This window comes from Pelodiscus sinensis, chromosome 7 (assembly GCF_049634645.1).
Source record: "Pelodiscus sinensis isolate JC-2024 chromosome 7, ASM4963464v1, whole genome shotgun sequence".
NCBI lineage: Eukaryota > Metazoa > Chordata > Testudines > Trionychidae > Pelodiscus > Pelodiscus sinensis.
In genome coordinates, this window is record NC_134717.1 from 42,278,938 (window position 1) to 42,304,988 (window position 26,051).

The window sequence follows — 26,051 nt, forward strand, 5'->3', positions numbered from 1 at the left end:
AAAGGCTCCAAGATCTACCAGTAGATCCTGATCTACTGGCTGGTGACCACTGTTCTAGGGGGCTTTTGCTAATGTCTGTTATATACATTTGCTTGCAAGGAAGGAAGCATGGCGGAAAGGGATTTGCATGTCTAGGAAGGAGCATGGCGGAAAGGGATCTAGGGGTCATAGTGGACCACAAGTTGAATATGAGTTGTCATGGCTCCTTCCCCACTCTGGCATGATAAATGCAGAAGTGGGGGCCAGCAAGTGTACCCCAAAGCCTTATCTACCAGGCTTTGGTATAAAACTTCCCCCCAAGATCTTAAAAACCTAGATCTTGGGAATAAAACTTCCGCTGCCACCACCCAAATGTTGATAAAGAAATCAGGGGAAAGATCATTTGGGAAATCTTACCCCTAAAATAAAAATCAAGGCACACAATTAACCACTGCCAGGTTAATAAAAGAAAAGAAAGAACCTTTATTATTACAACAATATTCCTGTTGCAAACATAATGACTAGATAGGGAGGTAACAAAATATACTCATGGAGAAACTCCATGGGCCTAGAACTTAGTTACAAAGAAAAGCCAAAACATCTTTTAAACAGTGCCAGATCTCAGATCCCATACCCAATCCTTAAAACAATAAAACCTAACGAAACTGCCTAAACTTTACCCTACTTACAGAAAATGAAGAATGGTGTCTTGGAGAGAGAGAGACATGCTTGTCCCTCTCTGTAGCTGCAGAGAGCTCACTCAGCGAGACAAAAAAAAAAAAAAAAAAAAAAAGACCCAAATTCCTTTGTCCCAGTTTGAAAAGTCCCACCTACATTCTTATTGGTCACTCCACCTGGCTAGGTGTAGTTAACCCCTTAATCCCCAGGCTGCTGGCTAACCCTCATAATCATGACATGAGTCAACAGTGTGATGCTGTTGCAAAAAAAGCAAATATGATTCTAGGTTGTATCAACAGGTGTGTTGTAAGCAAAACTCATGAAGTCATTCTGCCGCTCTACTCTGCACTAGTTAGGCCTCAGCTGGAGTACTCTGTCCAGTTCTGGGCACCACATTTCAAGAAAGATGTGGAGAAATTGGAAAGGGTACAGAGAAGAGCGACAAGAATGATTAAAGGTTTAGAGAACATGACCTATGAAGCCAGGCTTCATGAACTGGGCTTGTTTAGTTTGGAAAAAAGAAGATTAAGGGGGGACATGATAGCGGTTTTCAAATATCTAAAAGGGTGTCACAAGGAGGAAGGAGAAAATGTGTTCCTCTTGGTTACTGAGGACAGGACAAGGAGTAATGGGCTTAAAGTGCAGCAGGGGAGGTTTAGATTGGACATTAGGAAAAAATTCCTAACTGTCAGGGTGGTCAAATATTGGAATAAATTGCCAAGGGAGGTGGTGGAATCTCCCTCTCTGGAGATATTTAAGAACAGGTTAGATAGACATCTGTCAGGGATGGTATAGATGGAGCTTGGTCCTGCCTTGAGGGCGGGGGGCTGGACTCGATGACCTCTCGAGGTCCCTTCCAGTCCTATGATTCTATGATTCTAAGGATAAATATCAGGTGTTATCTGAGATCCTGATTATCAAATAAATCAAGGCTAAAATGTCCTTTAGAGGACAGTTGAAGCAAAATGCAGGACAATGTAGCACTTTAAAGACTAACAAGATGGTTTATTAGATGATGAGCTTTCGTGGGCCAGACCCACTTCCTCAGATCAAATAGTGGAAGAAAGTGGGTCTGGCCCACGAAAGCTCATCATCTAATAAACCATCTTGTTAGTCTTTAAAGTGCTACATTGTCCTGCATTTTGCTTCAACTACCCCAGACTAACACGGCTACATTTCTATCACTTTAGAGGACAGAGATTGACATAATTGAGCAGGGTTATGCCATTAGTAATGATGCTGTCCACTTGTGTGTGCATGCCGTAAAGTGGTTAAGCAGTCTAACCAGGCAAGAAACAGGTCAAAAGAGGAATAGAATAAGAAGATGGAGGACATGAAAATTTTACAGTCAGGAAAACCATGCCATTGTTTTGAAGAGGCATATTAGTAATCTCCTATATGTTTGAGTGAGTTTCTCTGTGAGTCTGCTTGTGAGTCTTGTCTGTGCATCTGTTTTTTCAAGAACTCTTCCTAAACAGTAAGAGTTAGAACCACCAAACGTAGTATGCAGCTTCCTCTACTTAAACCAAAGTAAGGGGTTGGTTGTGCCAGGAAATTGGGATGTACCTGGATTGGGATTTTTTTCACATAAAGCCATACAGAAAAGAGACAGTCAGATGAAAGGGGCTAACCTGGGATGCCCCCCCAGGATGGCCCCAACCCCAGAGTCTTTCACCCCCCCAGGAGCCCTTCAGAGTTGGCAGGAGGGAATGCAGCTCCCCGCTACTTGTACAGTTGCACATAATACCTTATAGAAAAGAGACAGAATCACCCGGCAGATGAATGGGCTGGCTGGTGGCGCACTTCTTGCTCTGGGACTGCCCCAGCCCTGAACCTCCACCCTCTCGGGTATCCCTTAGAGAGGGTAGGTGGTTAAATTCCCTGCCCCCCTGTCCTCCCGATTCATACAGAAACATTGCTGGTTGTTCTTCCAGGGAAAGTGACCAGTTTGCTACACTCCTCACTCTGCTGGGGAGTGTAGGGAGCAGATAAACCTGGACCTTCCCCAGCTGGGGGACATACACCCTTCCCTCGGCTTTGCCACTAGAGCTGCAGTAGCCATCAAAAGGTACTTCTCACCTGGCCCAAGCTGCTGCAGTGAGAGATGGCTGGGATAGTCCTCTCTCCCCAGGGCCGCCTGCAAACTGAACCACTTCATCCCCAACTTCACCCCAGAAAATGAAGCAAGTAAATTTTCATTTTATTTTCCAAAAACCAAAAATTAATTGAATTAAGGTCCCGAGCAGTGCCAGGTAAATCTTCTAGTATACTGAAATGTAAGTACATTTATTTTCCAATCAATTTATTCTATAACTATATGGTAAAATGAGAAAGTAAGCCATCTTTCAGTAATAGCGTTCTGCAACATTTTTAGGTTTGATTTTTATAAGCAAGTAGTTTTTAAGTGAACTGGTCTGACCACCTACGTAACACAGGCCACAAAACCTCATTTAGTAATTCTTGCATCAAGCCCATAACTTTTGTTTTGAGCTACAATGTATCCAGAACTATTCTCATCAGTTTCCAACACTAAGTCTCCCAGCAGTCTGGGGAATACTTTCACTTCAGCAGTGAAAGAACATCTGTGTCACAATACGCAACTAAATGATCAGTTGTCCTTTTTAGATTGATATGAATGAGCTCTGCACTTGAAGCAGAGAGCTAAACCAGTTAGACGTAACATTAAAACTTCCTTTATCTATTAAAACCAAATCTTCAACCCCTTAATAAGATAGCTGCCATAAAAAAGGAAGTTAATTTGTTTTATACTATATCGACATTGTTCCTTGCTATGCAGCTTGTACCTAAAAGTAGAAAACACTTTGTCATAATTAGATTGTTAATATTAATTTAATGATGATGATTTCATTAAAAGACTTAAGCAGCCAGCGTGATCAAACCTGAGTTTAACTGGTGTTTTAAGGAATAAGTTCATTAAAGTATAACGCTTAGCTACAGGTGGAACCTCCCTGGTTTGGCACTCAGGTTTTGACCAGTCCGGAAGCAGGGGGTTTGGCAGACCAGGGGAGGTCAGTGTTGGTTTCTCTGCTTCCAGCTACCAGCCCCCAGGACTCTGCTGCTCCAACTCTCTTGGTGCAGGGGCTCTGCTGCTTTGGCTCCCTGGGTGCCAAGGCTCCGTTTTTACCAAGTCTGGCAGTGCTCCTGATCTCAGCCCACCAATTTTTCCAGTGAGTACTCCAGGGCCTGAGCACCCACAGAATCACTGATGATGCTGGGCCAGGTGTGTTGCTGGCCTAGGGAAGTCTGGATTACAGAGGTTCAACCTGTAGCTCCATTATAGTTCTTTATTAAGTCAAACCACTCTTCATTCAAAAACTAGTGCTAGTGTTATAGTTCATAAAAGTTTAATACAAATTAGCTTAAGTAAAACTCCCATTGTTAGTATTGTACTGAAAACTGCAGTTTTTATGCAGGCAAAACTCCATGTCTGAGACAGGCTGAGAGCTGTATTATTCACTCTGTAGGTGCAAGCAGAGATGTACTAAAACTCTTCGAGTCTGCCATCGGAGAAAAGAAGAGAGTGCTAGCACTGGCATGTTTCCCCTTGTCTCAGTGCTGCAGAACTCTTTCTGTAGAATGGGCACTGTACAGAAATTTGGGAGTGGTTACAGGGGTGAGTGCAGTTAAGGCAGACCTCCCATATCCAAGAGTGATGCATCTAGGGACAAGGCATGCAGTCTATACCTCCAGATCAGGGGATTGTTTTTTGGAAAGTAGAGACTCTGGGAATGATTATAGGGGTATGGTGAATAAGCAGCTTAGCGGCCCTTAGCTGTGCCAGAAAGGGCTAATGTGATCTTTTGATATATAAATGGGAGTAGGGAGCAAAGAAGATGACTTTACCTTTCTGTACAGAATTGGTGAGATTGATCCTGGAATTCTGCATATAGTTCTGGTATCCCAATTTTTTGAAGAATATTGGTAAAACTGAAGAAGGTGAAGAAAAGATTCTACCAAAAATGGTCTGACCCTGAAGGAAATACCTTGTGAGACTTAAAGAACTCTCTCTTATCAAAAAGAAGATTGAGCAGATACTGTCCACGATTGCCTCACAGTATAGTATGACGATATTAGGAAGCTACAGATTCCGACTAGCTTCGTCGGGGGAGAGAACTTTCATTAGTATTGGTGCAAAACCATGGCACTCATAGCTAGCCAGAGTAAGAGTGACCACCACTCACTGCGATTTGAGCCAAATGTAAAACCCATCCCCTTGGCTTGTAGCAACCCTCTTTAGCAAATTAACGTTCTCACGCTTTGTCTTTAAAAAAGCCCAACAAAGTTGTTAAGTTTGTTCCTGCTAGTAGGATTGAAAGAAAGATGTTTCTTGTTCTTACTTTTCATGAATAGGGTTGCCAGATAGTTTAAACAAAAATACCGAACACCCCGCCCCCTCCCCCAAAAAAACCACTGGGGAAAAAAATTTGTTGGGGGGGGGGGGAGTTAACAGGGGGAGACCAAAGTTGCTGAGCAAAAAAAAGGACTCCGAGTTATTAAGCTAAATAAATAAATAAATAAAACAGCATGGCCCCTTTCAGTGCGTGCAGGGTCAGAATAGGGATAGGAACGGGGGGAAGTTAAGCACTAAGGGTACATCTAGACTACAGGCAGTCCCCGGGTGATGTACAAGATAGGGACTGTAGGTTTGTTCTTAAGTTGAATCTGTATGTAAGTCGGAACTGGCGTCCAGATTCAGCCGCTGCTGAAACTGACCGCCAGTTCTGACTTACATACAGATTCAACTTAAGAACCCCAAGCGTCCCCAAGTCAGCTGCTGCTGAAACTGATCAGCGCTGATTCCAGGAAGCCTGGGGCAGAGCAACTCTGCCTTGGGCTTCCTGTAGTCAGCGCTGGTCAGTTTCAGCAGCGGCTGACTTGGGGACGCCTGGGGCAGAGCAGCTGGGGTGCTGCTGGGTTGCTCCAGTAGCACCGCTCCTTGGCGCTACTGGACCAACCCAGCAGCACCCCAGCTGCTCTGCCCCAGGCGTCCTGATTCAGCCACTGCTGAAACTGACCAGCAGCGGCTGAATCAGGACACCTGGGGCAGAGCAGCTCGGGTGCTGCCGGGTTGGTCCAGTAGTGCCCAGAGCGGTGCTGCGGGACCAACTGGCAGCGCCCCAGCTGCTCTGCCCCAGGGTCCGGCAACAAAAGCTTGGTCTGCTGGGGGGGGGGGCACACTAGCTGTGGCCCCCCCCCAGCAGACCAGGGACACGGCGAGCAAAGCTGCAGTGGCAGCGAGGTGCCGCGCCTCTGAGGCTTTGCTCTAGCAAAGCCTCAGAGGCGCGGGTCCGCGCCGCGGCTGGGGCTTCGCTCACGGTGCCCCTGGTCTGCTGGAGACCGTCTCCGGCAGACCAGGGGCACCGGGAGCAGCTTTTCTCGCCCCGGAGGTCAAGGTGGCGGATCGCTGCCTGTGAGCTCCGGGGCGAGAAAGCCCCGTTCGTAAGTGCGGATCCGACATAAGTCGGATCCGCGTAAGTCGGGGACTGCCTGTACATGCCTCTGTCGCCAGAGGTATGTAGATTAGGCTACCAGTTATAGGAAAATGAAGTGGCGATTTAAATAATCGCTGCTTCATTTAAATTTACATGGCTGCCGCGCTGAGCTGATCAGCTGTTTGTCGGCTCAGCGCGGTAGTCTGGACGCGCGGGTGTCAACATCAAAGGCATCTGTTGACCACCCAGGTCTCATTCCAGGAGGGATACCTGGGTGGTCGACAAATACTTTTGATGTCGACACCCGCGCATCCAGACTAGCACGCTGAGCCGACAAACAGCTGATCGGCTCAGCGCGGCAGCCATGTAAATTTAAATGAAGCGGCGATTATTTAAATCGCCGCTTCATTTTCCTATGCCTGGTAGCCTAATCTACATGCCTCTGGCGACAGAGGCATGTAGTCTAGACGTACCCTAAGACCCAGGGAAGGCATTGGTTCCCTTTGGTCTTTAGGCTTTTTGCCGGTGGCCATTTTGTTTTCTTGATCAAGTCAGAGCACAGCTTCCCTGCGGAACCAGGTAAGCAGGGAGTGTGCGGGCGGGGGGTGTCGGAGGCCTGGGGGAGGGCGGGAGGCCAGGCCCAGTTGTCGAGTGTGTCGTAGGGTTGCCAGGTGTCTAGTATTTTCACCTTCTGGCAGGGGGAAAAAACCAGAAAATACCAGACATTTTAAGTGTCCTGTATTTTCTGAATTTTTTTACCAGACAGGAGGCGAAAATACCGGACTGTCTGGGTCAATACCGGACACCTAGCAACACTATTCATGAAAGGTGCTTAGGTTATAATGGTGGAAAATTTAAAAATAACCTAGATCGCCTGCTAATTGCTAACCATTTTTGCTTGCCTCTTGTCCCTTAATATCAAACAACAAAACTTGAAGGGTATTTGTTGCATATGAACAGTCTATTGGTTGAATTATGCAGCCCACTGCTCTTTAATGTGACTCCCACAGATGTACTTGTCAATTTACTTTGACAAAATTGTGGGATCAAGGCCTTAAATAATTTGAAGTTCCATTTTCCCAGCACTTTGCTTTCCTACCCGTCTTGTTCCCGATACCATCCTCTGGTTTGTAAATAGAATTGGGTGAATGCAACAAAGATATAATGAAAAAGTAATTCACCTGTCAAGCACATTTGCTTTGATTTAATGTTTATTTTTTGTGCCTTTGTGACCTACTAGAGTTTCCTGCATGAAAGGAAGCAAACTGCTGGAGGCAAAATGGCACAGATTTAATTTAAAAATTGAGAAAGTGACTTTGACATGAAGAGCTTATGTCTTCTTTGAGAAAAGTGTGCCGAGAATGATTATCATTGTCTTTCTTTTCCTTGTCAACCTTAGCTGTTTGTGTTGGGGTACATGAAATAAGTGAATTTGTGTTCCAAGTGCCAACATAGTGTAGGTTGGGACCTAGTACAAATGGCTTTTAATTCTGTTTTCATCCTGTGCTTTGTAGATTTCTTAAAAGCATTTTGACAAGAGAATTAATACTTCTTAATCTTTGCACTAGCTGCCAGTTATTAATAATAATAGGGAGGGTGAAAATCTTGCTTGAGAGTTTTAAAAGGGAGAAATTGTAATTGACTGTGGTTTGAAGAAGGTAAGAGGATAATACCTACGGTAGTAGGTAAGAGGATATTGCTGTGATGTAGAAGCAAGTAAATGCACCAGGGAATTAGTCTTATCTGTATTAATAAAGGTAAACTGTAGTGTAAATGAAGATGGAGTATTTAATGCCTCCCAGACACAGTTTAAGAAGAAATTGCCTCACTGGCCCTCAACGTAAGAGGGATGTGGTATTCTTTCATAGGGCAAATACCGATGCCAGCATTGAATGGCCAAAGAGGAACATCTCAAATATCTTTTCAGAAAGAGCATTTATGTAAGGGGACTGTTAGCCCCTTACTTAAACTCTGTGGGAGTTTTTTGGCTTGCCAGCTCCCAGTGTCAACAGGGGAAGGGTCCATGAGACTGACAGACCCCAGAGACAATGGAAAGCAGCCAACACTCCAGCTTATCCTGATTGACAAGTTGGACAGGCCAGTGAGAAAAGCAAGAGGCCAGGACCCGTCCTCCCTGTGAGCTGGGATTGTTCTGGCTCTCTCTGAGCAAACAGAGAGCTGAGACACTGCCCAAGGGGGGCAAGCAGTGTGCAGAAGAAGTCCTGCAAAAACGGGGAGCTGAGAGACAGCCCAAGCAGTGCAAGCTGTGTGCTGAGGGGCAGTTTTTGCAGAGCTGAGCCAGACACACACAGCTCAAGGAGCGCAGACCCTGTGTTGAGCAGCAGACTGGCAGTGCTCAGAGAGCCAAAAGGAACAGAGAAGCAACGCAAGAAGCTAGAGACTGGCCACGCAGCACAGCCTGCAGCTGGATGTGGTGAGCAGCTGGGAACTGCAAAGTGTGGGGAGAGGCTCTGGGCTGGGAGAGGGGTCTGGCCACTTAGAGCTTGAGGCTGTGTGGTCACTGCCAGATCAAGCGTGTCCAGCCTGCAGCCCCCCCTGCAGCACATCCAAGGCCTCTAAGGGGCCTCTAAGGAAGAGACTGTGGACTGTCCTTACACTCTGCAGGCTGCTGTTTTGATGTCCCAGTGCTACAGAGCAGGGCTGAGTGTTCTCATTTAACCATTCTCATTTTTTCTTATTCTTTTCTCTTTAATCAGTTGATGTTTAATAAATTGTATTTGCTTTGAACCTTATGAAGTGATCACTGGGCCAAGAAGGCCTGCAGTGTAAAGAGAGCACCTCGGAGTGGGGACACCCTAACTCCTGCCCCTAGTGACTACAAGGTCAGGGATTAAGCCCCAGGAAACCTGGGCCCAGCCTTGTTGGGGTTTCGAGGGCTCTGCTACTCAGGAGAGTGGAGGGGGAGCCCTCAGGATCAGGGAGGCTGTGGGGTAAAGGAAGTGGGAGCAGGGACTCAGATCCTTTCGCTGGTCCATTTCACCGGTGTGTATAGAAGCCAGGAAAGTTCCCCACAATAGCGAGACCATTCCCCCGCTTGCATTTAGACCCTGTAGACATTGCATTGGGGTGACAAAAAGGAAAAAAATATATACATATATAAGTTAAGCTATACTTTGAGCCTTTTAGTTGTGCTATTTCCACCCTGGGCAGGGTACTGCTCTAGCTCTGTGCGGCCCATTGCAGGCAGGGGCTGCTCTGGCCAGCCGGCCGGAGCAGCCCCTCTCCGTGGCAGGCCCAGTCTTTCCCCTTGATCCCCTGCTGCAGGTTACACACTTTGGCTCCCCAGGAATGGGGCTAGCAGGGGCTGCCAGCTCGCTCCCAGGGAGGAGACTGTAGAGCCCATAGTGAAGCCTCCGCAGCAGCGAAGCCTTCTCCCCGGGAGTGCAGCCGCGTTCCTGAGAATGCTTTGCTGCATGCTCTGCAGTATAAAGCTAACCCCACAGCGTGTGTAACTGTAACTGCTAAACATTTTAGCAGTTGCATGTTTATCTTTTAAAAAGTCTGTTTACATCACTAGTATCTGCTATCTATTTGAGAGAGTTTGTCTGTTTGTTCAAGAACTCCTCTTAAATGGTAAGAGCTAGGACCACCAGATTCGATATACAGCTTCCTCTATCATAACTTCAGGCAACATAAGGTTTGAATGTGCCAGGAATGGGACTGCTTCTCATGAAACCAAATGGAGAAGTCACAATCCCCAGACAAGTGTAGAAGGGGCTAGCTGGGGACATTTCCCCCCTGCCCCCAAGACTGTTGTAGCCCTCAGCCTCCCATCCTAAGGTGCCCTTTAGGGAGGACTCATATAGCAATCTTGCTGGCTGTTCCCAAACATCAGGAAATGAGCGGAAAGTGCCCAGTTTGCTGTACTCCACACTCTGGCCAGGGAGTGCAGGGGGCAGATGAACCTGCACCTGTCCCAGCCAGGGAACATGCACCTCTGCCCTGGCTGTCCCCACTGGAGCTGCAGCAACCATGGAGAGGTGCTTCTCACCTAGCCCCAAGCTGCTGAAGTGAGAGAGGGCTGGGGTAGTCTTCTCTCCCTGAGGTAGTCTGTATATTGAACACTTCAACCCCAGCCCCACCCCAGAGCAATGATTTAAATGAAGCCTGTACATTTTTATTTGTTTTCCAGATAATAAACAATTGAATTAAAGACCTGAGCAATGTTGTGTACATCTTCTAGTTTACAATAAAATTAGGAATTTTGGCATTTTGGTCAGTTATATTAACTGACGTGGAAGCGCTTGATTCAGCGGGCAGACTGGAGGGACACTGAACATGATTAAAATTTTCATGACCCCCTTTGTACAAGAATAATTTTAGCCCCTGAATTTCCAATATAATCTCTTAGAACAGGGGTGGGCAAATTCTGGTCCATGGACCAGATCCAGTCCACAGGGTTACAGCATCCCAGTCCACGTGGCTTCCAGCTGCTCACATTGGCTGCAAACAGCAATCCATGGCCAATGAGAGCTATGATCGTCCAGTACCTGCAGAGATGCAGGTAAACATAGTGGTAGCCAGTGCTTTTTTTGTTAAAAATGGTGCCAGTGCTCCAGGGGAAAAGTTAAGCTCTGACTGGAGGTGCTGGTACTGCATCTGGAGGTGCCAGTAACAGGCAGTACTGTCACCAAAAAAAAAAAAAAAGCACGGGTGGTAGCGGCCTGGTGGGCTGCCAATTTTTCATTGCCCCCCCCTGTCTGAGAAACATTAAAATTGCCATACTATATCAGACCAGCAGTCCATCTATTGCAATGTCTCACTCTAAAAGTGGTCAGTTTCAGTAGAGTTGTACAAATAGTAATACAAGAAACCTTGTTTTGAAGCTTCCATAATTGTCCTTTCTAATGCCTTCAGTTAGTGGTCAGGTTATTCTCTGAATTATGAAATTTTATAACTAATTTTTAAAATGCTCCAGTAAAGTAACTGTCGATATTCAGGTAAATGTCTATTTTTTTAACATGCTAAGTCTTTGGGCTTTATGCCATCTTGTGTTAAGAAAAAGAAGTATTTTTTATCCGTTTTAAATTTGCTTTTAGTTTCATGGACTGATTCTTTGTCTTGTATTGTAAAGGGAAAATGAGAGTATCTTACTGTATCTTCTTTACTTTATGTATACTGTAATGTTCATGATATACAGGCATATTAGATCAAACATAAAATATTCTTTCTAGAATGTTATACAAAACACAACTTTTATAGGCAGTTTCTTTGCAGACTGCCAACTACAGACCAGCTCACATACTTCCCTAAAGTGTCCCATAGTTTTCAAGCAGGGTCAAGGTGTTTTTTTTCTTTTCTTTTCTTTTTTTTTTTTTTTTTTTTTTTTTTTTGTAATTTTAGCTCACTTTTCAATGCCCAGCATGCACCATTCATTATTTTAATAGAATCATAGTCCAGGACCAACCCCAACTAAATCATAGATTTTTGTTAATTTAAAACAGATTTTTTAAAATTTCTTTAAATCATCAATAAAATACTAAATTTCTCATATAAAAATAAGTTCCAATTAAATCTCATCACAAATGTGCTACACCTACCCGTACAGCATCATACAAATGAATTAATGTCTCAGTCTGTCCAGCCTAACTACCAGCACTTACTTTTTGAAAGTTCTGGGGAAGCTGAATAGGATTGTTTCTGCTCTGTGCTTATGTGGTGGTGGAACTGGGCCAAGCATGGCAGAGGAGATAGTTAAGACGTTTAAGGTCAGAGAGACAATATATAGGAAAATATGGAGACAGCACAGAAAGGAACAGTGGAGTGGACTTGGCCAGGACTCTGGGTTCATAGGTTTAAATGCTACATTAACACTTTGTTTCTAGTGTGTTTTGGTTTTGCTCTTTGTTTTTCTGTTAAGACTGCAAGCTTTCTGGGGCAGGAACCTTGTCTTCATAAACATTTACACAGTGCTTGGTACAGTGTGGCTTTACTTTTGACTGGAGTTGTCAAGCACAATCACAATAAAATTCCTGTTAATAATAATAAAAGTTGAATACAATTGGTTAGGTGTTTTATCTGGAATCTCTGCAGGGTTGTTGCATGCACCTACAGGCTGAATTTAATGAGCTCATAGATGTTAACAGTTTTTACACTAATAATCTTAGCTTAGGTGTATGTGGGTGGGAATTAACTTTTTCTGTGATCAAGCCCTGACGAGCTAGTCTCCTTTTTCTTTGTGCAGACCATTGGAACGTTCCAGTGAAGATGTAGACATTATATTCACCCGACTGAAAGAAGTGAAAGCTTTTGAGAAATTTCATCCAAACCTTCTCCAGCAGATATGTCTCTGTGGATACTATGAAAATCTGGAAAAGGGAATCACATGTGAGTTGTTCTTTCAGAATATATTTTACTTTATTAAATCAAGGTTTAGATTAGGATTCCCTTGAAAGGCAACAGTATGTATGGAACATCCTATTAAAGAAATCTACATCCCTTGGACGGAGTTGATTGCTATATAACATAATGCAGTTCTATGGTGAGTTCCTGGAGGCAGTATTCCTAGTGGATAGAACACTGGAACAGGACACTGCCGCTGGTTGGCCAGGTGACCTCAAGCAAGCCATTCTCCTTCTGGTATCTGTTACCCTGTCTGTAATTAGGGATAATGACTCTTGTCTCCTTTGTAAAGCACTTTGAGGTGTATGGATGAAAGGCACTGCATAATAGTATTAGTATGCGACTGGCAGTTATCCTTGATAACAACCTTGCAGCAATTTACTAGTGCAGCCCCCCGGCTTGCACAGACTTTTAATACAGAAAAGATGCCTCAAAAATACAAAGGCAACAAGTGGTAAAAATGATAAAAAGTTATGTCTAAAACAGTTTTCAGAGAAATACAATATAATGTGTACACAGTAAAGTAGGTATTAATGCAAACACAGTGATTTGTGTTACAGAAATTGGCCACGCAAACATTAACCTATTGCTTTTGCAGGTTCATGTCCCTTTGCTTAGTCTTTTATAGTCATAAGATTTTTTTGTTTGTTTGTTTTGGTATACATCTAGTTAATGTATCTGGATATATTCAAAAGCACACATCAATGTAGTATATACATCCTCGGTATTTGACATTAATCTTAAATAGCGTGAAATTAAGTTGATTCTCAGCAAAAACTTTATTAAAGCACAAAATAAATCCATAAAAGTAGCATTGTAGAGAAATACTTTAACAGTTTTTCTGAAACAGAGTTATCAGGACTATTCCCATAAAGAGAAAGGAGAAATACAAGGAGATAATTGACTTGACAAGGGTATTTTCTAAATATCTTTATGTTGTTACTATTTTCTGATTCCTATTAGGGTTAAAAAAGGAAATAGAAACCAAAGAGGATTTCCTTTAATATAAAGTTCCATTTGGGAATTGTTAATAAAGGTTTAGCAAATGATTAATAGATATTAAAAGAATATTACAGATAGGAATAGAATGTGTTTAAAATGCTTATAAACCATGGTAATAAGCAACCTACTGATGTCTTAGACTATATAACTATCTACAAAAATTGATTAACCATTTATTAAAACATCTGTTAATCATCTATTTTTTGTATAAAAAGAATTTTAATATAAAGTATGACTGATGGGAAGTCAAAAATATTTAACATTTAAAAGCCCTGAGGTAAACACAAATTCAGAGAATCTTTCTATTAACTAGAATAGCAGAAAAAGGAAAGCAACCAAGAAAGGTAGGACTGAAATATTGCTGTTTTCACTTGTACTGATATTCTATGTATGGATATCCCAAAACTGGAATGCTGCAGTTTCACTGAGTGTCTTAGCAGATAGGATAAATAATTGGATCTAGCATGGGAGATCCTATGGTGCTAGCAGACAGTACAGTAATACAGCAATATGAAAACAGTGTTTGTCAGTATTGTTACATGTGCTTAAAGTAACAGTTTTTACTTACAATTTTTCCTCTTTTCAGTATTTCGTCAGGGTGATATTGGAACAAATTGGTATGCTGTTTTGGCAGGATCATTGGATGTTAAAGTTTCTGATACGAGCAACCATCAGGTAAAAAGACAACTGTTCTTTAAAATTACCCAGTTGCATGACACAAAGAACTGTTATGAATTTTATAAAGGGCTGCATAACAATTGTTTGCATAATATCTATACATTGCTCTTTTGTCCATCATAAGAATGTTTGGTGCTTATCCGTATCTCCTTCTGTTTAAGTTTCCTTTTTGACTCTTTTGTCCTTGTAGGAGGCAACCCATGTTCTTGATTTAAGGGAACTGAAATTTAATAATCTGCAAGGGGATCTGAATTGGAATGTAAAATAGGAGTCACTGAATTCCATGGAAAAATGTATTTTAGTCTTTGACTTCAGGGCTACATCTACACTGGCCCCTTTTCCGAAAGGGGCATGCTAATTTTCAATTTCAGAATAGGGAAATCCGCGGGGGATTTAAATATCCCCCGCGGGATTTAAATAAAGATGTCCGCCGCTTTTTTCCGGCTTGGGGAAAAGCCGGAAAAAAGCATCTAGACTGGCCCGATCCTCCGGAATAAAGCCCTATTCCGGAGGATCTCTTATTCCTACTTCAAAGTTATTCCTTTGAAGTAGGAATAAGAGATCCTCCGGAATAGGGCTTTATTCCGGAGGATCGGGCCAGTCTAGATGCTTTTTTCCGGCTTTTCCCCAAGCCGGAAAAAAGCGGCGGACATCTTTATTTAAATCCCGCGGGGGATATTTAAATCCCCCGCGGATTTCCCTATTCTGAAGTTGAAAATTAGCATGCCCCTTTCGGAAAAGGGGCCAGTGTAGACGTAGCCCAGAGGTTTAAACAGAAGTCACAGCCATTGCAGTTTCTTGCTCCTAACTACAGTAGACTTCCAATAATCCGGAACCTTTGGGACCTAGATGGTGCCGGATTATCGGATATGCCGGACTATCAGGAGGTACTATAAACTAGTTTTTTTAATATATATATATATATAAGTGTTTTTAACCCTTTTTTATTGTGCATACTGTATACAGTATACTGTAATGTTTTAGTTTTTTTTAACCCTTTTTACCCTTTTCGCTCGGTTCAGCTGCAGCCATTGCTGCCTTGTGACTTGTTTTTTGCTGAAGCTCACTCACTAGGCTCTTGCCATTTTGATGCCGGACTGTCAGGAGTGCCATACAATTGGATGCCAGACTATTGGAGTTTTACTGTATCAGGAAGTAAGGCCTGTAGAGCCACACCGTAATGACTGCAGCTGGCCTGTAATACACTGCTTGAGTAGTTAGAAGAGTCAGCAATCCACCTCTTATGCCCAGCTGCTCTTTGGTGGCTGCTCAAGGCATTTGCCCATGGTTGTAATAGCTTCCTTGTCTGCTTGCTCCCAGCCTTGATTTAGGCTTGTCTCAGCCCTACTCCTGTCTTAGATCCAGCCCCATTTTTGCCTTGGCTCTAGCCTTGCCCCTGCTTCACCTTGCTCCAGGTAACATAGTCCTAACCCTCAGCTAGGTTTGCTAGCTTTCTGCTTGAAGAAAACTGAACACCCTTGCCCTGCCCCCTACCCTGTCCCATGCCCTTGGCCCTGCCCCCTACTCATTCCCCCTCTCCCATACATCTTTACTCACTCATTTTCACTGTGCTAGGGCAGGAGGTTAGGATGCAGGAAGGGGTCAGGGCTCTGGTTCAGGGTATGGGCTCTGGGGTGAGGCAGGGGATGAGGTGTTTGGGGCATGAGAGAGAGGGCTCTGGTTTGAGGGCAAGGTGTTTGGAGGGAGTTTGGGAGCCTGAGGCAACACTTGTGCTGTGGGAGGGAGTCTGAGTGCAGGAGGATTCTTAGGGTTGGGACAAAAGGTTAGGGTGTGGGAGGAAGGCAGGAATAGAGTGGAGTGCAAGGGAAATGAGGTCTCCAATTGGGAAGGCGGGCTCTGGGGTCGGGCTAGGAATAAGGGATTTGGGGGGCAATAGAGGGCTCAGGGCTGGGGCAGGAAGTTGGAGTGAAGGATAAGGTTCAGGGCAATGCTTACATCAGGCAGGTCCTGGAAGGCAACAATGTGTCCTTTCTGCCTGGGTGGGTCTCTGTGCACTGCCCCTTCCCACAGGCCTGCCCCTGCAGCTCCCATTGGCCATAGTTCCTGGCCATAGCAGCCATCTCCACATAACTCCTGCAGCAGCCAGCATGTCCCACCAGCTCCTAGTTCAGGGGCAGCCAGGTGGGCTCTGTGCAGCCCAAGCATTGGCTCCACAGCTCCCATTGACTGGGAACTGTAACCAATGGGAGCTATGGAGGCAGTGCACATAGTCGGGCAGTGCAGAGACCCCCTGGCCACAGCTGTGCCTAGGAGCCAGAGGGACATGATGGCCACTTCCAAGACCCATCTGGCCATTGTTGCCAACTGGACTTTTTGCAGCCCAACCACCTGTACTGACTGGAGATGTCAGAGTCCCTTATTGACTCGGCATTCTGGTTGAAAACTGGGCACCTGGCAACCCAACTCTGAGCTCTGATTCTAGACTTCTCACTTTGATTCTTGTCTCTGGCATCTGAGTTCTGACTCTGGCTCTGACCATGGGCTTTGATTCCTGGCTACCAACTCAAGCATCAATCCCTGATCCTGACTTCAGTTGCTAGACATGACCACCAATGTGTCTTGTCCCTGACACTAATAGCATACTGCACTGTAATACCAGGCAGCTATTGCAATAACATCAAAGCGTTAGGACGTAAGTTCTCTCTAAGCTGCATGGCCACATGGTAATACTGAACAATAATGTGCTCATAGCAGTCCCATTTCTATGCACCTCTTGTAGATGCCCAATTTATACTTCTGAAAAGAAGAGATTGCTCCAGTGTTGAGGATAAAATTCCTTATCTTCTCAGTAAAATATTGATATATGGATTTGAACCAGAATCTTGGCTACAGACACACTTTAAATGTGGATTCAGAATGTTCTGGCTCAATCTTATCTCTTGTGCCATTTAGGATGGTACCACTTTAAAAGTTCTGGATTTTTGAAATCTAATGTAAGTAGTATTCCTGTTCATTCTAGCTCACTGGCTTCTCTAGTTAAATGGCAGATACTAGTCAACTTGCATGGTTCATTTATGATTTGGGATTAGTGGTTTTTCTCATTTCTGATTTAAAAATGAACAAAGGAAATACACAAATTTAGGCTTTGACAGGTAAAACTTTTTGTTTTACCTGCATTCAGATAATATACTAACTTACTATGTGCAGAACTATAGACTATCACAAGAGGGCAGTGCTAGAATGCCTAAGAAGCAAGAGAAATTAGTTTCTGAGGGAACCTGGAACATTTCATGCCAAAATTACTAATTTAAAAATCTCATCTATCTATTTAATCTGTTCATTTTTGAGTTTTAACAGAGACATCTATTATTATTAATAGTAATTTTGTCCCTCCGACACAGAGAAAGCATTACTTCTGTAATAATTTCACTCGCCATTGAAATGAAGCAAGATAATTATAATGCAGAAAAATTAGGGACAGTTTAGGTTTGTATCTTCCTGCTCTAGAGCAATAAATATTGAGTGGTATATGGATATTTTCATACAAATTGTTTACGTGTTGACTCTGTTCAGCAATGTGTGAAAAACAGATGATATGGTCTCTGTTTTAACGATAAAAGAATCACAGTAGAATAAAAGTATAATGGAAGAATTTTCAATGGATTTTCTTGCCATGTCCCAACTTCATTCATTTTCTGGGTTAGGTCAGGGATCGACAACCTTTCAGAAGTGGCATGCCAAGATTTAACTTATTCACTTCTATTTACAAATCTGTTTGCTGGGGAAAGGATCAGGTTGAGGCAGGCTGGGTATGGTGAACATATTTTCTGAACCAGCTGCAGGTAGGAAGAATGGTTTAATTTAAATTATTAAACAGGCTAAGTGTTTTAACTTTCTCATATTAGTTTATCAAACTTCATTTTAAATAAAGTAAAATATTAATTTATGCCCAACACAAAAGGTTTCAATGTTTTCTTTATTTATGGCAGGGATGGGGAACCTTTTTTCGAGTTGGAAGCCACTGACCCATAGAAAAATCAGTTGGGGACTGCACAAGTGACACACAAAAAAACTGCTGCAAATCCCCCCATCCCTCACTTATGTGGTCCCCAACTGAGAAACCTCAATTCTCTGGTGCTTCAGCCTCATGGGGTGAGGAGAAGGGGCAGGGAGGAATGAGTTTCAGAATTTCCCGTAGGTCAGATTTACTTTTCTGGGGTTCTGGTGTTAGTGGATTTTATGGACGGCTTAGGCTCTGGGGTAGGGACAAAAATGAGGAGTTTAGTATGTGAGACAGGGCTGCCAGTGAGTGGGATAGGGATGGGATGCAGGATCTGGGTGGAAGGTGTAGTGCAGATAGGAGAGATCTTGAGAGGTCTGGGTGGGAGGTGGATTGCAGAAGCAGACTGGGAATAGGCCCTTTGGCAGGGGGAAGGTGCAGCATGTGGCCAGGAGGGAGGGTGCAGGAACAACGGAGGTGTCAGAGCAAGCTGGGAGTGTGGGGTCTTGGTGAGGGGACAGGAGTAAGTGAGGGAGTTTGGAGTGTGGGGGTCTGGGTATGAGGGGGAATGCTTACCTGGCTTTGTACTTCTTGCAGCAACTGCCATAGCCACAAGGTATTGGGCCAGCCCAGGAGGCTGCAAGCGCCGCTACTGTGGGCACACAGTCCCCAGCTGGTCCCAGAAGCTAGAGGCATTGCCAGGGAAGAGGGAGGGCTCCAGTGGCTACCTGGGTGACAGGGAGCTGAACTTCTGCCGCACGTGCCACTGAAATTTGGCTTGCGTTCCACTTATTGCACACATGGTATAGGTTGCCGTCTCCTGGCTTAGATAGTTGTATTTAAGCTAATAACACTTGCTCATGGGATTTGTACATGGAACCTAGTGAAGACCTCTCTGGATAAAGTGTCTCCTTGTCCTGTTTTGAGTTTTGTAGAATAAGGTCCCTAATTGCTGATGTAAATGGATTCAGTGTATAATTCTGCAACAAAAAAACTTCAAAAACAGACTTCAAAGAGGAACTGCAGAGCTACAATTCATTTGTAAATTTAACACTATCTATTTAGATTAAACAAAGACTGTGAATGGCTAGCAAACTATACAAGCAGTTTCTCCTCTCTTGGGCTATGTATAGACTGCAAGCCTCTTTCGAAAGATACTTTCGAAAGAGAGTGTCTAGACTGCACGCGGATTTCGAAAAAGCAAGCCGCTTTTTCGAAAGAAAGCACCCAGTGAGTCTGGATGTTCTCTTTCTATAAAGCCTGTTTGCTTTCAAGAACGCCTTCTTTCGAAAGAGCACTTTCGAAAGAGTGCGTTCTTCCTCGTGGAATTAGGTTTACCACCGTCGAAAGAAAAGCCGCATTCTTTCGATTTAATTTCGAAAGAACGCGGCTGCAGTCTAGACGCAGGTGAAGTTTTTTCGAAAAAAGGCTACTTTTTTCGAAAAAACCCCTGAGTCTGGACACAGCCTTGGTGTTCACACCTCCACATCAACTGCTCGAATTAGGACACATCCTCTCTGACTGAATTGACCTCGCTATCTCTGGCCTTTCTCATTGATTGGTACTCTTTTCTTTTCATGTGCCTGTATAGTTATACCTGCCTCTACATGCATCTGATGAAGTGGGTCTTTGCCCATGAAAACTTATGCTCCAATACATCTGTTAGTCTATAAGGTGCCACAGGACTTCTCATTGCCTTTGGAAATAGGCCGTTTCTCAAGTGTCAGAACTGTAATGCTTCAAAATGAAGCTGTAAGCAACTTTTGATGAGAGAAAGCTTCTAAGCAGCTGTTTAGAGTCTCAGCTTCATGGATCAAGTTAAAAATAGTGAGCATAACTCAATTGCTTATTGTAGGCTTCAGAGAAGTGACTTTACAGGTGGGATTTAAATGAGGAGGGTTGAGGCAGACCAAAGTCTGCGAGGCACATCGATCATAAGTGCTTAGAGGAAAATGAGGTTGTGAGGCTGAGAATAAATCATGCCAAGCCACCCTCATTTCTTTCTTTGACAGAGTCACTAGCTTAGTGAATGGGGGAAGCAGTAGATTATATGTCTGTCTTGATTTTTAGTAAGACGCTCAATTTAGTTGCACCTGACATCCTCAAAACAAAGTAGGGAAATGTGGCCTAGCTGAAATTACTATAAAGTAGGTGCACAGCAGGTTGAAAGAGTGTACTCAGAGTAATGCTCAGTGGTTCTCTGTCAAACTGGGAGGCTGTATCTAGTAAGGTTCCATAGGGCTCAATCAGTCCTGGATCCAGTACGGGTATGTCTACACTGCAAAGTTTTTCCGGAAAAACTACACTTACGTCCACAGAAAGTCAAAAGAACACAGGGCTTTTTCTGACAGTGGTAAACCTCTTTCTACGAGGAAGAAGCCTTTTTCTGAAAGAGCTCTTTGGAAAAAGGTGTGCGTGGACGGGGAAAAGGGGTTTGTTTGGGTTTTTTTTGTAAGAAGAGGCCTCCAGGAAAAAGCACAGGTGCCTTGGTAGCCACTCCATCCATAGTAATCACAACTTAAATGCGAGATAATGTCCAATGAATGTGGATGCTATCTTTTGAAAAAGCAAATCGCTTTTTCGATGTGCTTTTGCTGTGTGGATGCTTTCTTTCAAAAGAAGTTTTTCTGGAAGATCTCTTCTGGAAAAACGTCTTCCGAAAGAAGCCTGCAGTCTAGACACAGCCTGCTATTCAGTATATTTATTAGTGATTTGGATTATAGAACGGAGGGTATGCATAGAAAATTTTAGGATGACACCAACTTGGGAGCAGTTACAACCGTTTTGGAGGACAGGATGAGAATTCAAAATGACCTGAATGAATTGAAGAATTGGTTTGAAAATCAACAAGATGAAATTCAATAAAGAAAAGTGCAAAGCACTTAGGAAGGAAAAATCAAATGCATGGAAACAAAATGGGGAGTAATTGGTTAGATGGTATTACACTATAAACGCCAGATCCTTTTTAAAAGTATCACAAATTGAATATGAGTCACAATGTGATGTTTTGCAAACCTGGCTAATATCATTCTATGCTGTATGTAAGACAGGACAGGTAACTGTTCTATCTGGCATTAGTCAGCCCTTATCTGGAGTACAGTGTACAGTTCTGTGTGGCACACTTTAAGATATGGACAGAACAAAGAATCCAGAGGAGAGCAACAATATGATAAAAGGTTTAGAAAACCTGACTCATGAAAAAAGGTTTAAAAAACCAGGTGGGCATGTTTTGTCTGAAGACTTATGTTCAAGACCATCAGAGGAGGAGTCTTCAACTATTTTAAGGCTGTCAGAAAAAGGACAGACAGTGATCAGTGGTTCTCTGAGTCCACTGAAAGTAGGACAAGAAGAAATGTATTTCATCTGAAGCAAGGAAAATTCAGGCTAGATTACAGGGAAAACATTTTGACTGTTAGGGTGATTAAGTTCTGAAATCCCTGTCACTGGAGGTTTTTAAGAAGAGGTTGGACATATATGCGTCCACGATGATATAGGTTTACTACTACTTGCCCCAGTGCAGGAGCTGGGCTTTTTTTTCTTTTTTTTTCCGGCTCCCCTCTAGAGCTACATTTTTATAATTCTTTAAATTTGTAAGGGACTGTTTGCTCCAGTGTGAATGTAACAATGTTGTTATGTGTTAAGTAATAACAAATCTGTTTGGAACCACAAGAAACTTCCATGCAGTTCCTGTTCAGTGTAAATTATCATATTATTTTTAGACATACCTGTTGTTCTGTGCATTACCAGTATTTTAGGATTATTAGACTTCCATGCTTGTTGCACTTGAGTAAAGTGTATGAGATCTTTTCCTAATTCTTCTATCAAACTATCTCATCAAACTATCTTTCACTGGAAAATATTTTTATGCACATGTGACACATGCCCTTTGCTGGATCCTATGTTAACTGTGTAAGTAGTTCAATTGGTGTGATACATGTAAATACTTTATTGGACAGCAGAAGAGAAGTAGTGCTTTTTACACACACATGTTTATTTCAAGGAGCAAATTACCTTTCCTTATGTAAAGAGTATTTGCTAGCAGTTTTTTTCCATATTGACCACGTTGAACTGCTAATCTAATATGGAAAGTCATTGCCACCTTTCCTTTTACACCTGAACCAGTAGCTTGGTAAGAGCTTCTTTTCTTAGTAGTTTGCATTTATTCTTATGTGAATGGTACTGCAGGAACTATGTATTTTTCTTTATTTTCTCTTTGTCAGCCCTGATGAAGTAAGTTGTAGCTCACAAAAGCTTATGCTCTAATAAATTTGTTACTTTAAAGTGCCACTGGATTTCTTGTTTTTGCTGAAACAGACTAACATGGCTACCTCTCTGAAACCTTATATTCTTTCATTTCTCTGATTGTAAATGGGAACTTGGCTTGAAGTAAACTGAACTACCAGGAATACTCAGTAAGCCATAGGTTTTTTTAACACGGCACTTTTAAAATACATATTTGTGCGTTTGTCAAATGATGTGTAGCATCCAAAGGGGATAGATATGTGCTGAAGGTACAAAGGATGGGGAAATGATCCAATTTTTTTAACTGAAACAACTAAATCACCTTTCCATTGTAGGTTCAAAACACTGAATAAACTTATCTTTCTAATAAAAAATACCTCCTGCTGCCCCAACTAAAATTCTTTTTCTCCATCTCCTTCCCTTTCCTTCTTTGAGCTTGCTCACAGAGAAAGGCACTACCCATATGACCTTAGGGAATAAAGTAATTCTCTTGTTCACACTACAGTCCACCATGTTTGAAAATAGAATGTTTCAGAAGGAGGGGAGGTGCATACACTGAGGATGTCTTGGGTTGAGGTGCATACATTGAGGATGTCTGGGGTTGGAGGGCTTAAATTTGTGATTTTGATCAGTTCCATTGGATGTTATTACAGCTCTCTTGTAACTGAAGTTTTCTGAGGCTACGTCTCTTTCATCACATGAATCTTAAACCTGCCCCGAAATGCAGTGAACCTAAGTACACAGTCTGTGACCTGAACTCTCTATGATTTCAATGTGTGCACAGAGAACTTACAGCAATGGGAACAAACATCTCTCTCCAAGTCCTTAATGCTTTTTCCTTTTAAATAACTGTGTGAACCTTGGCTGGTGTCTGCCAGATAGAACCTCCTGCTGCTTCTGGGATTTCAGAGGGGAACGGCAGCCTGAGCTTCTAGCTGTCAGCAATCCTCAAGACAGTCTACATGAACAGCAGGAGATCCTTGAGTATAATGTTAACAGGCCTAATGGGAAGTATTCCCAGGGGATAAACAGAACAGGGGGAAAAAATGGGACTCTTGAAGCCTTGAAGAAGCGACATGGGCTTGCTCCCTAACTGGCTCAGAGAAACCACATTTTCTGTAGAGAAATGATGGCTGGAAAAAAAGTTGAAAGAACTTTCACTTGACAGAATTCTGGACTTTTCTTTTATGAACCCATGATCTCTCAGTGTCCGTGACCTGAAAATCTATAGTGTTAATTTATTTCTTAGGTTGAACAGCTGCTTCATCAAAAGGTCTCTTAAAAAGTGGCTCCTTAACAAACACATGTCCCTGTTTGTCCTTCATCTATTCTGGTTTTAACAAGTCTTTGCTTTTATTGTTAAGCCCCCCCCCCCCAAAAAAAAACACGTTAGGTTTTCTATTTGGGCGGGGAGGAGTGGTGTAAAAGGAGAGAGAGTATCCGAGTCCTTGAGAACAAAATCAGCACAGACAATAAAGACATTTCTTTTTATCCCCATTTGAGTGCATTGTTTGATAATGGTTGGATGCTTACAGGGCATCACCTCTAAAGACCACAGTACAGAGCTATGTCTACGGAAAAACATTGTCTCTGGTATAACGAGATTGCTGTGGAACTGCTGTCTATAGAATCTTGTACGCTCTCTCACACACTTCCTTCCCCCCCCCCCCCCAAATGTGTCTGCTCTCAGTTGCCTTTTGGAAAATGTATTACCAACAGTTGTTCAATTTTTTCCTTGATCCTTAATTCTTTTTCCAAGACCATATTTATTTTATTTTTTGAACAATATATTTTTGTGTGTAAATATCTGCAAAAGCAATTTGCTATGGTTCAGGGAACTGGACTATTATGGATATTTATCTTTGTAATGTGATTACAGAACCCACTAACTTGCTCTTAGTAACATTTGCCTATTATCACATATTAAATGCATGAAAGGAAAACAATGCAAATTTAAGCACAGAGAATTAGAGAATTATACTGAAATATGCCCATGCATGTCCCTTGCTTTATAAGCCATAGAGAAGAAGTAGGTACGTTGCCAGAAAATATCTATTTGATTCTGAGACCATTTAAAAATCCTAAATTTTAGAATTAAATCAACTGTATTACTAATGTCATGCCAAGTAAAATGAGCTTACATTTCCTGTGTCTTTTTGTATATTTGCCTAGTAAACTGCAGTATATACATTTTAATCTGACTTACTATGCAAATTGTATCAAATATTCGTTAGTGCTCTTACTTTTGTTTAATTTTATTTTGATTTTTTTAAAAAAATTCCTCAAAAATACGTCAGTACTTAAGGATCCAGTTCAGCAAGATCTTGTAGCACAGTGTTTCCCAAATGGTGCTCTGTGAAACCCTGGGGTTCTGCGAAGTGGAACTCAGGGTTCTGCAAAAAATTTATACTCCCCTGACGCCTGCAGAACCCATATGCAGCTCCCATTGGGGCTTTGCTGGCGGAGACAGGCTTCTGGGGGCACGCAGCTTTGGCCATTCCACCACCTACTGCGGCTGCCCCATCCCCGTGCATGGCGCAGCCCCTCCTCACCCTGCAGGACTGCCCTATCTCAGTGCCTTGCAGTCGTCTCCTCCTCTTGTGCAGGTGGCGGCTTTTACAGTGGCGGCGGTGGCTGCTGCTGGGAGGGGAAGGGGGAGAAGTGGCCAGAGCTGAGGAGCTGCTCTCGGACCCTCGGCATTTTTAAACTGCTGCCTGCATGGAACCCGGCTCAGGCTCTGCAGCTCCCCCCCCCCCTTCGGGGTGCACTCGGGCTCGCTGCCTCCCCTGTGGTGGTGCTGTCTCTCCCCTGTTCCCCTCCCCAGCCTGCTGGGGAAGTGGCAGAGTTTTATCTGGAGGGGAAGGTCAGGGTTTCTGCACCCTCCCCCCCTCTGCCCTGCCAGCAGGAAGCATGACCTGGTGCTGTAGCTGCGCTGGGTTCCCTGCTGCGTGGGCGGCGGGAACGACTGAGCTCCCTCCCTCCTCTTGCTGCCCCCCTCCCCTCCAGGAACAAGTGTGCACTGCCTGGGGGCTTTCCCTGCTGAAGCAGGGTGCCAGGCCAGGTAAGTGTCCCTTCTCATGCCCAGACCCTGCCCCCATATCCCCCTCACTCCCCTCTCCCCGCCAAGAACCTGCATTCCCAGCTTGTTCTGACATCCTGCCCCAAGTTCCCTCTTGTACCCTTCCTCCTGGCCGGAAACCCTGCCCCAAGTCCCCTCTTGTATCCTCCCTTCTGGCCAGTCACCCTGCCCCAAGACTCCTCTTGTACCCTTCCACCTGGCCTGACACTGTGCTCCAAGACCCCCTCCTATACCCTCCTTCCTGGCCAGACAACTCTGCCCCAAGCTTTCTCCTATACTCTTCTTCCTGGCCAGGACATTGCAGATAATCTTTGTGATTTATACACAATATCATTAAGTATTTTCCAACCATAAACAACAACAATAACTGGATTTGAAATCCATTCAGTATAACAGGAAAGCCAGTCAGTTTTTCTATGCAAGATTAGGGAAACCTAATTGAATTCACTTCAAATGGCCAATTAATACAAAAATTTAAAGAAGTTTCTCTGATTACGTTTTGGGGAGGCTTATGTCAAGAATATTCAGCTTTATCAAGATGTGCAATTCGTCAGTGGTTAACCTTCACCAGCACATACTTGTGTGAAACTGGGTTCTTGAATTATGCAGCAACAAA

The 26,051-nt window shown here is 43.4% G+C and overlaps 1 protein-coding gene across 1 annotated transcript in view; it reads left to right on the forward strand.

The window, feature by feature from the left end:
• RAPGEF4 (Rap guanine nucleotide exchange factor 4) overlaps positions 1–26,051 on the forward strand; it is a 230,577-nt gene that overhangs the window by 20,461 nt on the left and 184,065 nt on the right. Inside the window, exons 2-3 of the mRNA XM_006116479.4 lie at positions 12,316–12,458; positions 14,062–14,150. Of these exons, the coding sequence (XP_006116541.2) occupies positions 12,316–12,458; positions 14,062–14,150 (232 nt within the window). The remainder of the gene's footprint in view (positions 1–12,315; positions 12,459–14,061; positions 14,151–26,051) is intronic.